General features: G+C 55.3%; 1 protein-coding gene across 1 annotated transcript in view; it reads left to right on the top strand.

The window, feature by feature from the left end:
• The window catches only part of LOC116958596 (two pore channel protein 2-like), a 111086-nt gene that overhangs the window by 3494 nt on the left and 90573 nt on the right, over nt 1-17019 (top strand). The window contains exons 2-6 of the mRNA XM_076057284.1: nt 3214-3940; nt 8213-8262; nt 9616-9692; nt 10640-10859; nt 16880-16996. Coding sequence (XP_075913399.1) covers nt 3700-3940; nt 8213-8262; nt 9616-9692; nt 10640-10859; nt 16880-16996 — 705 coding nt within the window. The 5' untranslated portion in view covers nt 3214-3699. The remainder of the gene's footprint in view (nt 1-3213; nt 3941-8212; nt 8263-9615; nt 9693-10639; nt 10860-16879; nt 16997-17019) is intronic.

Consider the following 17019-nt stretch of genomic DNA (forward strand, 5'->3'; position numbering starts at 1 on the left):
CGGTATACAGTGCCGGTTGTGTACAGTGCGGTATACAGTGCCGTTTGTGTACAGTGAAGTGTACAGTGCGGTATACAGTGACGGTTGTGTACAGTGAAGTGTACAGTGCGGTATACAGTGACGGTTGTGTGCAGTGCGGTATACAGTGACGTTTGTGTACAGTGAAGTGTACAGTGCGGTATACAGTGACGGCTGTGTACAGTGAGGTGTACAGTGCGGCATACAGTGACGCTTGTGTGCAGTGCGGTATACAGTGACGGTTGTGTACAGTGCGGTATACAGTGACGTTTGTGGACAGTGAAGTGTACAGTGCGGTATACAGTGACGTTTGTGTGCAGTTACGTGTACAGTGCGGCATGCAGTGACGCTTGTGTACAGTGCGGTATACGGTGACGGTTGTCTACAGTACGGTATACAGTGACGGTTGTGTACAGTTACGTGTACAGTGCGGTATACAGTGACGGTTGTGTACAGTGAAGTGTACAGTGCCGTGTGCGGCGATGTGTACAGTTCCGCATGTACAGTGCGGGGATGGGTGCTGTATGTACAGTGACGTGTGCAGTGCGGTGTACAGTGCGGCGTGGGTGCATTGTGTACAGTGCGGTGATGTGCATAGTGCGGTTATTGTACAGTGATGTCTGTACAGTGGTGTCCGCGTACAGTGCGGTGTACAGTACGGTGTGTTGTGATGTCCGTGTACAGTGCCGCCGCGCTGTGCTGCATTGGTCTGCACAGTGCAGCGCGTGTACTGTATGCACTGTATGTACTGTCTATGTGTACTGTGTGTGTGTATTGTGTGTATTGTGTGTGTATTGTGTATGTGTACGGTGTGTGTGTGTATTGTGTGTGTGTATTGTGTGTGTACGGTGTGTGTGTGTATTGTGTGTGTACGGTGTGTGTGTGTGTGGTATTGTGTGTGTACGGTGTGTATGTGTACGGTGTGTGTGTATTGTGTGTGTATGATGTGTGTGTACGGTGTGTGTGTGTATTGTGTGTGTGTATGGTGTGTGTGTACGGTGTGTGTGTGTATTGTGTGTGTGTATGGTGTGTGTGTACGGTGTGTGTGTGTATATTGTGTGTGTACGGTGTGTGTATACTGTGTGTGTATGGTGTGTGTGTATGGTGTGTGTGTATTGTGTGTGTGTGTACTGTGTGTGTGTACTGTGTGTGTGTGTGTATTGTGTGTGTACGGTGTGTGTATTGTGTGTGTACGGTGTGTGTGTGTCCTGTGTGTGTATTGTGTGTGTACTGTGTGTATTGTGTGTGTACGGTGTGTGTGTGTACTGTGTGTGTACGGTGTGTGTGTGTACTGTGTGTGTACGGTGTGTGTATACTGTGTGTGTATTGTGTGTGTACGGTGTGTGTGTGTCCTGTGTGTGTATTGTGTTTGTATTGTGTGTGTGTACGGTGTGTACTGTATTGTGTGTATACTGTGTGTGTCCTGTGTGTGTATTGTGTGTGTGTGTATTGTGTGTGTACGGTGTGTGTGTATTGTGTGTGTACGGTGTGTGTATATACTGTGTGTGTATGGTGTGTGTGTGTATTGTGTGTGTGTGTGTGTATTGTGTGTGTATGGTGTGTGTGTGTACGGTGTGTGTGTGTGTATTGTGTGTATATGGTGTGTGTATACTGTGTGTGTATTGTGTGTGTGTATTGTGTGTGTACGGTGTGTGTGTGTACTGTGTGTGTACGGTGTGTGTATACTGTGTGTGTCCTGTGTGTGTATTGTGTGAGTACGGTGTGTATACTGTGTGTGTCCTGTGTGTGTCCTGTGTGTGTGTATGGTGTGTGTGTGTACAGTGTGTGTATTGTGTGTGTACGGTTTGTATTGTGTATGTACGGTGTGTGTGTATTGTGTGTGTACGGTGTGTGTGTGTATACTGTGTGTGTCCTGTGTGTATTGTGTGTATGGTGTGTGTGTGTATTGTGTGTCCTGTCTGTGTATTGTGTGTGTGTATTGTGTGTGTACGGTCTGTGTCCTGTGTGTGTATACTGTGTGTGTACGGTGTGTGTATTGTGGGTGTGTGTGTGTGTGTATTGTGTGTTATACGGTGTGTGTGTGTACGGTGTGTGTGTGTAAATTGTGTGTGTACGGTGTGTGTGTATTGTGTGTGTGTACGGTGTGTGTGTATTGTGTGTGTACGGTGTGTGTGTGTATTGTGTGTGTACGGTGTGTGTGTGTATTGTGTGTGTGTACTGTGTGTGTATTGTGTGTGTGTCCTGTGTGTTTACTCTGTTTTTGTGTGTATTGTGTGTGTGTACGGTGTGTGTGTGTACGGTGTGTATGTATTGTGTGTGTGTGTGTATTGTGTGTGTACGGTGTGTGTGTGTGTACTGTGTGTGTGTACGGTGTGTGTCCTGTGTGTTTACTGTGTGTGTATTGTGTGTGTACGGTGTGTGTACGGTGTGTGTGTGTACTGTGTGTGTATTGTGTGTGTGTACGGTGTGTGTATTGTGTGTGTACGGTGTGTGTGTGTATTGTGTGTGTATTGTGTGTGCACGGTGTGTATTGTGTGTGTACGGTGTATGTGTGTGTATTGTGTGTGTACGGTGTGTGTGTGTGTATTGTGTGTGTACGGTGTGTGTGTGTGTATTGTGTGTGTTCAGCTGAATAGAGGGGGCTAAATGGGCACGGCACGGGCTAGAGAAGAGATGGAGTGATGTGGTACAGGAGGACGTGGAGCTGAGTGGACTTTGCCGATGACCGGTACCAGCGGTGTCAAGATCGGCCTCTGTGGAGGAGGCTCGTGAAGGACGCCGCTACTGAGCAGTTGGAGGCAGTCGCCCTCCGGCAGCAGAGGAGCGACGCTCACAACAACGAGCGGAGCGCAGGGTGGCTAAAGCACAGAAAGTTGGCACAGTAGGGGGCACAGGTGGTGCATCAGCCAGTCATCTCAGTCAGTCGACCCGTGGCACCTGGGTCTGCCCCGTGACCTCCTGCCAGCGGGCGTTCGACACTTCACGTGGCCTCAACGTGCACATGGCCTGGCACAGGCGCCGTTGCGAATGGCGGTTGTTGTTGATGTGTGTGTACATGTGAGTGTGCGCATGTGTGTATGTGAGCGCGTGTACACGTGTGCGCCTCCCCTAGATCAACTCAGCCTTAAATGAGTACCTGGTGCGGTTAGGGAGACATAGTTGCTGCTAAAAGCACATTCCCTAACAGTGTGCTGAGGCTATGCGGGTGACCTTTGTCTTTGTGTATCTCTGCAGGTGATCACTATCTGGGCTGCCTGCTGTGGTTACTTCCCATGTCCGCATTTTCCCAAAATTCCATTATCCTGGAATTCTACATTGTCCATTGTCCCACATTTCATTTCAACAGCATCCCAAGGTCTCTCACATCCCGTTATCCCACAATCCCATTATCCCATAATCCAATTATTTCCACATTCCCATTTTATCTGAATTAATTATCCCGGAATACGGGTATCACACATTCCTATTGTCTGGAATCCCCATTATCCTTGAATCCCATTCTCCTGAATTCCCATTATCCTACAATTCAAATATCCCACATTCCCATTAACCTGGAATCCGATTCATCCCAAATTCCCATTAACCCTCAAGGGCTCCTGCTCATCCCATATTTCCCGCGACCCCAGAACCATTCCCCATCCCGGCGTTCCCCCTTGACCGTTCCCCCTACGCGGTCGCGATCCCATCCCGGCGTTCCCCGCCCTTCTCCCGCCTCCCGCCATGGAACGCTCTCCGCTGCTCGGCGGCGAAGACGCGCCGAGCGTGGAGTCTCGGACGACCGCGGCAGCAGTGGGGGGCGCGGTGGTGGCGGCGGCGGCGGCGGTGGCGGCGGCGGACGATGCTGCCGTGGCGGCGGACGACGCTGGGACGCCGTGGGAGGAGATGCCGTGGGATGGCCGCGGGGAGGCCCAGCGTCGCCGCAGCAGCTCCTCCGACAGTGGGACACCGGCGACGGCCAACGGTGGGATCCTGGACGGGGGAGGCGGGGAGGCGGGGTAGGGGGGGGGGCACGGTCACAGGCGTCGTAGTTGTGGTGTGTGTACGTGTGTGTGTGTGTACGTGTGTGTGTACGTGTGTGTGTGTACGTGTGTGTGTGTACGTGTGTGTGTGTACGTGTGTGTGTGTGTACGTGTGTGTGTGTACGTGTGTGTGTACGTGTGTGTGTACGTGTGTGTGTACGCTTGTGTATGTCTGTGTGTACGTGTGTGTGTGTGTACGAGTGTGTGTATACGTGTGTGTGTGTACGTGTGTGTGTGTGTACGTGTGTGTGTGTACGTGTGTGTGTGTACGTGTGTGTCTACGTGTGTGTGTACGTCTGTGTGTGTGTGTACTTCAAGGGGCCTCAAGGTGCACATGGCCTGGCACAAGCGTCGTGGTGATGTCACGGCCACTTAGTGGCGATTAGCGGTTGTTGTTGTTGCTGTTGTGTGTGTACGTGTGCTGTGTACGTGTGTGTGTGTATATGTGTATGTCGTGGACAGTGCTGTGGGGGGAGGGCCAATTCCGATTGGCCCCTCCTCTCATGGCATCTGTGACCACCACAGTGGCTAAACGAGGGCTCTGGACGGGTGCGAGGGGCTGGTAACCCCTCCACCTTCAAAATTTTTACCACGAAACCACGAATAAAAAAATAACTAATAAGCTTGTGCCGGAGGCCCCGGGGGACAGGCGTATATGACGTCTCCTGGCCACACCCCAAATGGCGGAGCCAGGAGATTGAATCTCTACCCTCGGGGTTCCTCCAGAAACAACGAAAAGCCACTTTGTGTGGCCACGTGGAATGTTCGAACGCTCACTGCGGAGGAGAGGCTGCCACTCCTCTGTCAGGAGCTGGACCGGTACCGCCTGGATCTCTGTGGCATTCAGGAGGTCCGGTGGACCGGTTCTGCCTCCTGCCACCATGAGGGATGGACAGTCCTCTACTCGGGGCAGCAGACTGCCAAACAACAGGGTGTGGCTCTTCTTTTGAACAAAAGAATGAAAGGGGCGTGGGAGCGTGGCGGTGAGGTGTGGGAAGCTGTATGCCCCAGGCTACTTTGGGCTCGCCTTCCCATCAACCAGAGGCAAGGAGTGGTGGTTGTGGTTACTTATGCCCCCACCGAAGATGAACATCCGTGGAGGGATGCAGGCAAAGCCGATGAGTCAGATGCCTTCTATGACCTCCTGTCACAGGTGCTGGCTAAAGTGGCCCCTCGGGATAGTCATCTTGTTGGGTGACTTCAATGCCCGAGTTGGTCATGATGCTAGCACCTGGTCTGGAGTGATTGGAGGGCATGGACCAGATCAGCTCAATAACAACGGTAGGAGGCTGCTAGATTTTTGTGCAGCCCATGGGCTTGTAATTACCAACACGCTGTTCTGGCATCGGCGCATCCACACAACATCATGAATGCATGCCGGGTCCAAGCAAGAACATCTGCTGGACTACATAGTGACGGACCAGCGGATGCGAGCCCATGTCCTTGACACCAGGACCTACCGTGGAGCTGATCTGCCCTCTGACCATCGACATGTCATCTGTAAGATGCGCCTGCCATTCTTCCACTCCGGTGGTGGGTGTACACCCAGGACCCCATTACAACCTAAAGTGGCCTGGTCTCAGTTATCTGATGAAAGTTGCAAGCGAGAATTTCATCATCGCTTGCGGCTGGGGTTGGCATCGTCCCCGACTCCTGATGTCGAGGGTAAATGGGCGAGGTTTAGGACTGTGACTCATGCAGCTGCAATGGCCGCTTTGGGTACGCGGTCCAGACCTCCCCAGAGACCCTGGCTGACAGAGGAGGTGTTCAGGATAGTTTAGAAAAGCGACAGGCCCACTGTCATCGGCTAGAGAATCTCACGTCAGAGAATGAGGAGGCTTACCGCAGCCTTCGCTCGGAGGTTCGGAGAGCCGTGAGGCGCTGCAAGGATGGGTAGTGGTCGCGGGTTGCTGAGGAGATGGAGTCTGCCTCAGTGGCCCGCGATCACAAATCTCTATTTAACTCCAAAAAAGTAACCTGCAGCGCCACACCTATTACCATCATTAGGGGAAAAAACGGTGATCCAATCTCCGACCCCCAGGAACAGGTTTGCAGATTTGCTGAGCATTTCTGTGAGGTCCTGGGGGAGGGAAAATCCCTCCCCCAGGAAAACATCGTGGCACAAAGTGGGGATGACACTGCTGAGGCTGCGGTGCCTCAAATATTGGAAGAAGTCACCCCCTGTGAGTGGCTGGCTGAGGTGCCATCTGTTGAGGAAGTACTGAAGGCGATCCGGAGTCTGAGACCAGGAAAGGCACCGGGCAGAGATGATCTCCCAAGCAAAATGCTGAGGGAGGGTGGCGTTTGTGCACAGACTGCCCTATATGACATAACAACAGTCTGGACCAATGGACGGGTTCCGCAGGATTGGAAGGATGCCCTGGTGGTCCCCTCTTTAAGAAGGGCGACTGCACAGACTGTAACAACTACAGGGGGATCTCACTCCTTAGTGTGCCGGGAAAGGTCCTGGCAAGGATTATTCAACATCACCTTGCCAGGCACGCTGAGGAGAGGCTTGCGGAGCCCCAATGCGGTTTCAGGAAAGGGCGGTCCTGCACAGATGCCATATTTTCTGTCCGTCTGCTACAGCAGAGGTGTAGGGAATTCCAGCAAGACCTACATCACTGCTTTATTGACCTCGTCAAGGCCTATGATACCATCAGTAGGCCTGGGCTCTGGGTTGTTCTTCGTACTTTTGGAGTCCCTGACCCTCTGCTCACGATCATTAAGGACCTTCATTATGGTGAGCGGGCCCGGGTAAAACTACGTGGCCGGGAGTCAGAGCCATTCCCTCTACACCTTGGGGTGCGACAGGGATGTCCTCTGGCTCCCACATTATTTAACATCTATTTTGACCACGTAGTTCGTGAGGCCTTCAATAGCTCCATTTGGTACTGATATAATGGGAGGCTGATCGATGCCCGGGTGGGATCAAAGAGATGGCTCCCTATTGCTCAACCACGTTATGTATGCCGATGATTTGGTAATAGCTGCTCATTCAGAGGAGGAGTTGGAGACGCTGCTGCTGAGACTGGAGCGTGCCACTAAGAGATGGGGCCTTACCATCAGCCACACCAAAACTAAGCACCTGCCTGGGTATTTTGTACCATTGGCCACTCCACCCCCACAACTCCCAATCGGTGATGGGGCAGTTGTGGAGAGAGTGGAGAGTTTCCCATACCTGAGCAGTGTGCTTATGTCCGGCTCCAGTTTAACAGCAGAGGTCTCACTCCGAATCAGTCGAGCAGCAATATCTTTTCATCGGTTGCGTAACGTTGTGTGAAAGCTACCTGGTCTGTCGCTTCACACTAAGCTTCAGGTCTTCTCGGCCACGGTCATTCCCTCCCTTCTCTACGCTCGCGAAACGTGGACCCCCCTAATGGAACATTTTCGCCGGTTAGAAACATTTAGGCTAGCCTGCCTACGATCCATCCTGGGTTTAACCAGGCTGGATTGTGTGAGGAGCTCACAAATCCTTGAAAGATCTGGGCAAGGTCCCATCGGTGAGCTCCTCCGGCAGGCAAGGCTGCGTTGGCTGGGTTATTTAGCCCGCATGCCCAGCCACCGCATGCCGAAACAGCTTTTGTTCGGCCGGATCGAGGAGGCTAAACGGGCGCGGCGCGGGCTAGAGAAGAGATGGAGTGATGTGGTACAGGAGGACGTGGAGCTGAGTGGACTTGCCGATGACCGGTACCAGCGGTGTCAAGATCGGCCTCTGTATAGGAGGCTCGTGAAGGACGCTGCTACTGGGCAGTTGGAGGCAGTCGCCCTCCAACAACAACAGCGGAGGAGCGACGCTCACAACAACGAGCGGAGCGCCGGGTGGCTAAAGCGCAGCAGGTTGGCACAGTAGGGGGCACAGGTGGTGCATCAGCCAGTCATCTCAGTCAGTCGACCCGTGGCACCTGCTGGGTCTGCCCCGTGACCTCCTGCCAGCGGGCGTTCGACACTTCACGTGGTGGCCTCAGGGTGCACATAGCCTGGCACAAGCGTCGTGGTGACGTCACCGCCACTTAGTGGCGAACGGCGGTTGTTGTAGTCCAACCGCGGCTAATCGGAGGTGCGGGGGAAAGACAGCGAACGGACACGCAAACAACAACAGCAACAAGCAGCGGTATAGGCACTGCTGCTACTCGCTACTCCTAACCGCACTTGCCCCAGTGGTATGCTAGAGGCTGCACGGGGGACCTTTGTCTGTGTCTGTGTGTGAGCAGAGGAGCTGTACATCCAGCAGGCCGTCGTGTTCATCGAAGACGCCATTAAGGTGACGGTTGCGTGTGGGTTACGTGTGGGTTGCATGTGGGTTACATGTGGGTTACGTGTGGGTTACGTGTGGGTTACATGATGGTTACGTGTGGGTTACATGTGGGTTACGTGTGGGTTACGTGTGGGTTACGTGTGGGTTGCATGTGGGTTACGTGTGGGTTGCGTGTGGGTTACATGATGGTTGCGTGTGGGTTACATGTGGGTTACGTGTGGGTTGCATGTGGGTTACGTGTGGGTTGCGTGTGGGTTACATGATGGTTGCGTGTGGGTTACATGTGGGTTACGTGATGGTTGCGTGTGGGTTACGTGTGGGTTACATGATGGTTACATGATGGTTACATGATGGTTACGTGTGGGTTACGTGTGGGTTACGTGTGGGTTACATGATGGTTACATGATGGTTACATGATGGTTACGTGTGGGTTACGTGATGGTTGCGTGTGTGTTATGTGATGGTTACGTGTGGGGTATATGATGGTTACATGATGGTTGCGTGTGGGTTACGTGTGGGTTACGTCTGGGTTATGTGATGGTTACATGATGGTTACGTGTGGGTTACGTGTGGGTTACGTGTGGGTTACATGATGGTTACATGATGGTTACATGATGGTTGCGTGTGGGTTACGTGTGGGTTACATGTGGGTTACGTGTGGGTTACATGTGGGTTACATGTGGGTTACATGTGGGTTACATGATGGTTACATGATGGTTGCGTGTGGGTTACATGATGGTTGCGTGTGGGTTATGTGATGGTTACGTGTGGGTTATGTGTGGGTTATATGATGGTTACGTGATGGTTGCGTGTGGGCTACGTGATGGTTACATGATGGTTACGTGTGGGTTACGTGTGGGTTATATGATGGTTACATGATGGTTACATGATGGTTGCGTGTGGGCTACGTGATGGTTACATGATGGTTACATGATGGTTACATGATGGTTGCGTGTGGGCTACGTGGGCGGGTGCCAAGGAGGATCCGCAGCCCCGCCTCCACTAGCGGGGACTCGCCCCCCCCTCCCGGTCTGCCCCCCCCCCCCCCGTCCGTGACGGGGATCGAGCGCTCCCCCCTCGCACGCTCCCCGCCGCTCGCGGCCAACGCCCGGCCCTGGGCCTCCTCCCCTAGGTCGACTCGGCCTCAAACGTGGTCGACATCGTCGCCGGGGGGGGGGGCGAGGCGGAGGTGGCCCGCCGCCGCCGCTAGCGGCACTTGCCCCCAACAGTCTGACGAGGCTACACGGGGGACCTTTGTCTGTGTCTGTGTGTCTGTGTGTGTGTGTGTGTGTACAGTACTAACAGCACTTGCCCCTACAGTCTGTTAAGGCTATATGGGGGATCTTTGTCTTTGTACAGTACCGCTCCATCTACCACCGCATGGACGTGATCTCGCTGCGTCTCTACCGCTTTTACTACTCGGTGCCCTTCCAGTGGTGAGCGCCACCTCCTCACCCCACCTCCTCACCCCACCTCCTCACCCCACCTCCTCACCCCACCTCCTCACCCCACCTCCTCACCCCACCTCCTCACCCCACCTCCTCACCCCACCTCCTCACCCCTCCTCCTCACCCCACCTCCTCACCCCGGACTCCTCACCCCACCTCCTCACCCCACCTCCTCACCCCACCTCCTCACCCCACCTCCTCACCCCACCTCCTCACCCCACCTCCTCACCCCACCTCCTCACCCCACCTCCTCACCCCACCTCCTCACCCCGACTCCTCACCCCGGCTCCTCACCCCACCTCCTCACCCCACCTCCTCACCCCACCTCCTCACCCCACCTCTTCACCTCACGACACTCGGCCGCGAGGGCCAGGCCCAACGGCATCGCTCATCGTGACGCCAACCCCCCACTCACCACGTCCCCCCACCCTTCCCCCCACCCTCCCCACCCTCCCCACCCTCCCCACTCTCCCCCCACTGCCCCCACTCTCTCCCCACACTCTCCCCACTCCCCCCACCCTCCCCACCCTCCCCCCACCCTCCCCACACCCTCCCCACACCCTCCCCACACTCTCCCCCAACTCTCCCCCCACTCCCCCCACTCTCCCCCCACTCTCCCCACACTCTCCCCCCACTCTCGCCCCACTCTCCCCCCACTCTCGCCCCACTCTCCCCCCACTCTCCCCCCACTCTCCCCCCACCCTCCCCACTCTCCCCACACTCCCCACACTCTCCCCCACTCTCCCCCCCACCTTCCCCCCACCCTCCCCACACCCTCCCCACTCTCCCCACACTCTCCCCACACTCTCCCCCCACTCTCTCCCCCCACTCTCCCCCCACCCTCCCCACTCCCCCCACCCTCCCCACCCTCCCCACCCTCCCCCCACTCTCCCCCCACTCTCCCCCCCCACTCTCCCCCCCACCCTCCCCCCCAGCTTCCTGACCATCACCATCCTGCTGCTGCTGGCACTCGCCTTTGTGGAGCGCCCTTCCTCCCTGACGCGCTCGGCCGACGTGCGGTGGAGCGGCGGAGGCGGTGGAGGCGGTGGAGGCGGTGGAGGCGGTGGAGGCTGGCGGCCCGACCCGCCGTGCGGTGTCACCGAGTCGGTGGAGCTCACCGCGCTGCTTGTCCTGGCCATGGACGTGTCCATCAAGGTGTCCACGCGTGTGCGTGTGTGTATGTGTGTGTGTGTATGTTGTGGGGAGCGGTAGTGTCGCGGTTAGCGCGCTGCGCTATGAACCTGGCGACCCGGGTTCGATTCCCGCTCACGGCCAACACCAGTGACGATTATCTGAACCGGTCCTGGGCCTCCCCTAGGTCGACTCAGCCTCAAATGAGTACCTGGTGCGGTGGATAAAAACATTGCCACTGGGGAGACTAAGGCGGTCGGGCGTGGTGCTGGCCACCCACCCCCTCGTGTACTGTTCCGGCCTTCATAGGTGCTCGCTAACAGCACTTGCCCCTACAGTCTGTTAAGGCTATATGGGGGATCTTTGTCTTTGTCTTTGTGTGTGTATGTGTGTGTGTATGTGTCTTGCCCACGCGTGTGTGTGTGTATGTGTGTGTGTGTATGTGTGTGTGTGTGTATGTGTGTATGTGTGTAAGTGGGGAGCGATAGTGTAGCGGTTAGCGCGCTGCGCTATGAACCTGGCGACCCGGGTTCGATTCCCGCTCACGGCCAACACCAGTGACGATTATCTGAACCGGTCTCGGGCCTCCCCTAGGTCGACTCAGCCTCAAATGAGTACCTGGTGCGGTGTGTAAACATCGCCACTAGGGAGACAAAGGCGGTCGGGCGTGGTGCTGGCCACCCACCCCTTCGTGTACCGTACCGGCCTTCATAGGTGCTCGCTAACAGCACTTGCCCCTACAGTCTGTTACAGGCTATATGGGGGATCTTTGTCTTTGTCTTTGTATGTGTGTATGTGTGTATGTGTGTGTGTCTTGTCCACGCGTGTGTGTGTGGCAAAACAACCCCCTACCTCCTCGCGGTGCCGGACGGGCAACTCTGTCGTGGACAGTGCTGTGGGGGGAGATCCAATTTTGATTGGCTCCTCCCCTCATGGCATATGTGTCCACCATAGGGGCTAAACGGGGGCTCTGGACAGGTGCGAGGGGCTGGTAACCCCTCCACCTTCAATTAATTACCACGAAACCACGAGTTAAACTGAAATATGTAACTAATAAGCTTGTGCCGGAGGCCCCGGGGGGCCAGGCGTCTATGACGTCTCCTGGGCCAAACCCCAATTGGCGGAGCCAGGAGATTGAATACCTACCCTCGGGGCTACTCCAGAACCAACGAAAAGCCACTACGGGTGGCCACGTGGAATGTCCGAACGCTCACTGCGGAAGAGAGGCTGCCACTCCTCTGTCGGGAGCTGGACCGGTACCGCCTGGATCTATGTGGCATTCAGGAGGTCCGGTAGACCGGCTCTGGCTCCTGCCACCATGAGGGGTGGACAGTCCTCTACTCGGGGCAGCAGACTGCCAAACAACAGGGTGTGGCTCTTCTGTTGAACAAAAGAATGAAGGGGGCGTGGGAGCGTGGCGGTGAGGTGTGGGAAGCTGTAAGCCCCAGGCTACTTTGGGCTCGCCTTCCCATCAACCGGAGGCGAGGAATGGTGGTCGTGGTTACTTATGCCGCCACCGAAGATGAACATCCGTGGAGGGATGCAGGCAAAGCCGATGAGTCAGATGCCTTCTATGACCTCCTGTCACAGGTGCTGGCTAAAGTGGCCCCTCGGGATAGAGTCATCATGGTGGGTGACTTCAATGCCCGAGTTGGTCATGATGCTGGCACCTGGTCTGGAGTGATTGGAGGGCATGGGCCAGATCAGCTCAATAACAACGGTAGGAGGCTGCTAGATTTTTGTGCAGCCCATGGGCTTGTAATTACCAACACGCTGTTCCGGTATCGGCGCATCCACACAACATCATGGATGCATGCCGGGTCTAAGCAAGAACATCTGCTGGACTACATAGTGACGGACCAGCGAATGCGAGCCCATGTCCTTGACACCAGGACCTACTGTGGAGCTGATCTGCCCTCTGACCATTGACTAGTCATCTGTAAGATGCGCCTGCCATTCTTCCACTCCGGTGGTGGGTGTACACCCAGGACCCCATTCCGACCTAAAGTGGCCTGGTCTCAGTTATCTGATGAAAGTTGCAAGCGAGAATTTCATCATCGCTTGTGGCTGGGATTAGCATCGTCCCCGACTCCTCCTGATGTTGAGGGTAAATGGGCGAGGTTTAGGATTGTGACTCATGCAGCTGCAATGGCTGCTTTAGGTACGCGGTCCAGACCTCCCCAGAGACCCTGGCTGACAGAGGAGGTGTTCAGGATGGTTGAGAAAAAGGGACAGGCCCACTGTCATCGGCTACAGAATCCCACGTCAGAGAATGAGGAGGCTTACCGCAGCCTTCGCTCGGAGGTTCGGAGAGCCGTGAGGCGTTGCAAGGATGGGTGGTGGTCGCGGGTTGCTGAGGAGATGGAGTCTGCCTCAGTGGCCCGTGATCACAAATCTCTATTTAACTCCATCAAAAAAGTAACTTGCAGCGCCACACCTATTACCATCATTATGGGAAAAACGGTGATCCAATCTCCGACCCCCAGGAACAGGTTTGCAGATTTGCTGAGCATTTCTGTGAGGTCCTGGGGGAGGGAAAATCCCTCAGCCAGGAAAACATCGTGGCACAAAGTGAGGATGACCCTGCTGAGGCTGCGGTGCCTCAAATATTGGAAGAAGTCACCCCCTGTGAGTGGCTGGCTGAGGTGCCATCTGTTGAGGAAGTACTGAAGGCGATCCGGAGTCTGAGACCAGGAAAGGCAGCGGGCAGAGATGATCTCCCAAGCGAAATGCTGAGGGAGGGTGGCGTTTGTGCACAGACTGCCCTATATGACATAACAAAAGTCTGGACCACTGGACGGGTTCCGCAGGATTGGAAGGATGCCCTGGTGGTCCCCCTTTTTAAGAAGGGGGACCGCACAGACTGTAACAACTACAGGGGCATCTCACTCCTCAGTGTGCCGGGAAAGGTCCTGGCAAGGATTATTCAGCATCGCCTTGCCAGGCACGCTGAGGAGAGGCTTGCGGAGCCCCAATGCGGTTTCAGGAAAGGGCGGTCCTGCACAGATGCTATATTTTCTGTCCATCTGCTACAGCAGAGGTGTAGGGAATTCCAACAAGACCTACATCTCTGCTTTATTGACCTGGTCAAGGCCTATGATACCATCAGTAGGCCTGGGCTCTGGGTCGTTCTTCGTGCTTTTGGAGTACCTGACCCTCTGCTCACGATCATTAAGGACCTTCATGATGGTGAGCGGGCCCGGGTAAAACTACGTGGCCGGGAGTCAGAGCCATTCCCTGTACACCTTGGGGTGCGACAGGGATGTCCTCTGGCTCCCACATTATTTAACATCTATTTTGACCACGTAGTTCGTGAAGCCTTCACTAGCTGTACCGGGGGAATCTCCATATGGTACAGATATAATGGGAGGCTGATCGATGCCCGGGTGCGGTCAAGGGATGGCTCCCTATTGCTCAACCACGTTATGTATGCTGATGATTTGGTAATAGCTGCTCAGTCAGAGGAGGAGTTGGAGACGCTGCTGCTGAGACTGGAGCGTGCCACTAAGAGGTGGGGCCTTACCATCAGCCCCACCAAAACTAAGCACCTGCCTGGGTATTTTGTACCATCGGACACTCCACCACCACAACTCCCAATCGGTGATGGGGCAGTTGTGGAGAGAGTGGAGAGTTTCCCATACCTGGGCAGTGTGCTTTTGTCTGGCTCCAGTTTAACAGCAGAGGTCTCACTCCGAATCAGTCGAGCGGCAATATCTTTTCATCGGTTGGGTAACGCTGTGTGGAAGCTACCTGGTCTGTCGCTCCGCACTAAGCTTCAGGTCTTCTCGGACACGGTCATTCCCTCCCTTCTCTACGCTTGTGAAACGTGGACCCCCCTAATGGAACATCTTCGCCGGTTAGAAACATTTAGGCTGGCCTGCCTGCGATCCATCCTGGGTTTGACCAGGCTGGATTGTGTGAGGAGCTCACAAATCTTTGAAAGATCTGGGCAAGGTCCCATCGGTGAGCTCCTCCGGCGGGCAAGGCTGCGATGGCTGGGTCATGTAGCCCGCATGCCCAGCCACCGCATGCCGAAACAGCTTTTGTTCGGCCGGATTGAGGGGGCTAAGCGGGCGCGGCACGGGCTAGAGAAGAGATGGAGTGATGTGGTACAGGAGGACGTGGAGCTGAGTGGACTTGCCGATGACTGGTACCAGCGGTGTCGAGATCGGCCTCTGTGGAGGAGGCTCGTGAAGGATGCTACTGGGCAGTTGGAGGTAGTCGCCCTCCAACAACAACGGAGGGTGGAGGAGCGACGCTCAGAACAACGAGCGGAGCGCCGGGTGGCTAAAGCACAGCAGGTTGGCACAGTAGGGGGCACAGGTGGTGCATCAGCCAGTCATCTCAGTCAGTCGACCCGTGGCACCTGCTGGGTCTGCCCCGTGACCTCCTGCCAGCGGACATTCGACACTTCACGCGGCCTCAGGGTGCACATAGCCTGGCACAAGCGTCGTGGTGACGTCACCGCCACTTAGTGGCGAATGGCGGTTGTTGTTGTTGTTGTGTGTCTTGTCTACGTGTGTGTGTTTGTGTGTGTGTATGTGTGTGTGTTGTCCACACGTGTGTATGTGTATGTGTGTCTTGTCTACGTGTGTGTGTGTGTGTGTATGTGTGTGTGTTGTCCACACGGTGTGTGTGTGTGTATGTATGTGTGTGTATGTGTATGTGTGTCTTGTCTACGTGTGTGTGTGTTTGTGTGTGTGTATGTGTGTGTGTTGTCCACAACCACACACACATACACACACGGTGGGAGCGATAGTGTAGCGGTTAGCGCGCTGCGCTATGAACCTGGCGACCCGGGTTCGATTCCCGCTCACGGACAACACCAGTGACGATTGTCTGAACCGGTCCCGGGCCTCCCCTAGGTCGACGCAGCCTCAAATGAGTACCTGGTGCGGTGTGTAAACATTGCCACTAGGGAGACAAAGGCGGTCGGGCGTGGTGCTGGCCACCCACCCCCTCGTGTACCGTTCCAGCCTTCATAGGTGCTCGCTAACAGCACTTGCCCCAACAGTCTGTTAAGGCTATATGGGGGATCTTTGTTGTCCACACGTGTGTGTGTATGTGTGTGTGTGTGTGTCTTGTCTACGTGTGTGTGTATGTGTGTGTGTTGTCCACACGTGTGTGTGTATGTGTGTGTGTGTATGTGTGTGTGTGTATGTATCTGTGTGTATATGTGTGTGTGTGTCTTGTCCACGTGTGTGTGTGTCTTGTCCACGTGTGTGTGTGTCTTGTCCACGTGTGTGTGTGTCTTGTCCACGTGTGTGTGTATCTTGTCCACGCGTGTGTGTGTGTCTTGTCCACGTGTGTGTGTGTCTTGTCCACGTGTGTGTGTGTGTCTTGTCCTTGTGTGTGTGTGTGTCTTGTCCACGTGTGTGTGTGTGTCTTGTCCACGTGTGTGTGTGTCTCTTTGTGTCTCTGTCTGTGTCTCTCTGCATCTCTGTCTGTGTCTCGCTGTGTGTCTGTGTCTCTCTGTGGCTCCGTTTGTGTCTCTTTGTCCGTCTGTGTCTCGCTGTGTCTCTGTGTCTCCGTCTGTGTCTCTCTGTGTATCTGTCTGTGTCTCTCTGTGTCTCTGTCTGCGTCTCGCTGTGTGTCTGTGTCTCTCTGTGGCTCCGTCTGTGTCTCTGTGTCTCGCTGTGTCGCTGTGTGTCTGTCTGTGTCTCTCTGTGTATCTGTCTGTGTCTCGCTGTGTGTCTGTCTCTCTGTGGCTCCGTCTGTGTCTCGCTGTCTCTGTCTGTGTCTCTGTGTCTCTGTTTGTGTCTCTATGTGTCTCTGTGTCTCCGTCTGTGTCTCTGTGTCTCCGTCTGTGTCTCTGTCTGTGTCTCGCTGTGTCTCTGTGTCTCTCTGTGGCTCCGTCTGTGTCTCTGTCTGTGTCTCGCTGTGTCTCCGTGACCCCGTGTCTCCGTGACCCCGTGCCCCCGTGTCTCCGTCTCCGTGCCCCCGTGTCCCCGTGTCTCTCTCTCTCTGTGTCTCTGTCTCCGTGTCCACGTGACCCCGTGTCTCCCTGTCCCCGTGTCCCCGTGACCCCTGTGCGTGTGTTCCAGGCCCACCTGCTCGGCTGGACGGAGTTCTGGAAGTCCAAGTGGCTGGTGGCCTACGTGCTGGTGCTGGCTCTCTCCCTACTCGACTGGACGGCGTCCATCGCCACCACCTGCGTCTACGTGAGCCGCACGGACAAACACGG

Source organism: Petromyzon marinus, chromosome 80 (genome assembly GCF_048934315.1).
Source record: "Petromyzon marinus isolate PM22_M1 ecotype Great Lakes invasive population chromosome 80, UKy_Petmar_22M1.pri1.0, whole genome shotgun sequence".
NCBI classification, from domain to species: Eukaryota; Metazoa; Chordata; class Hyperoartia; order Petromyzontiformes; family Petromyzontidae; genus Petromyzon; species Petromyzon marinus.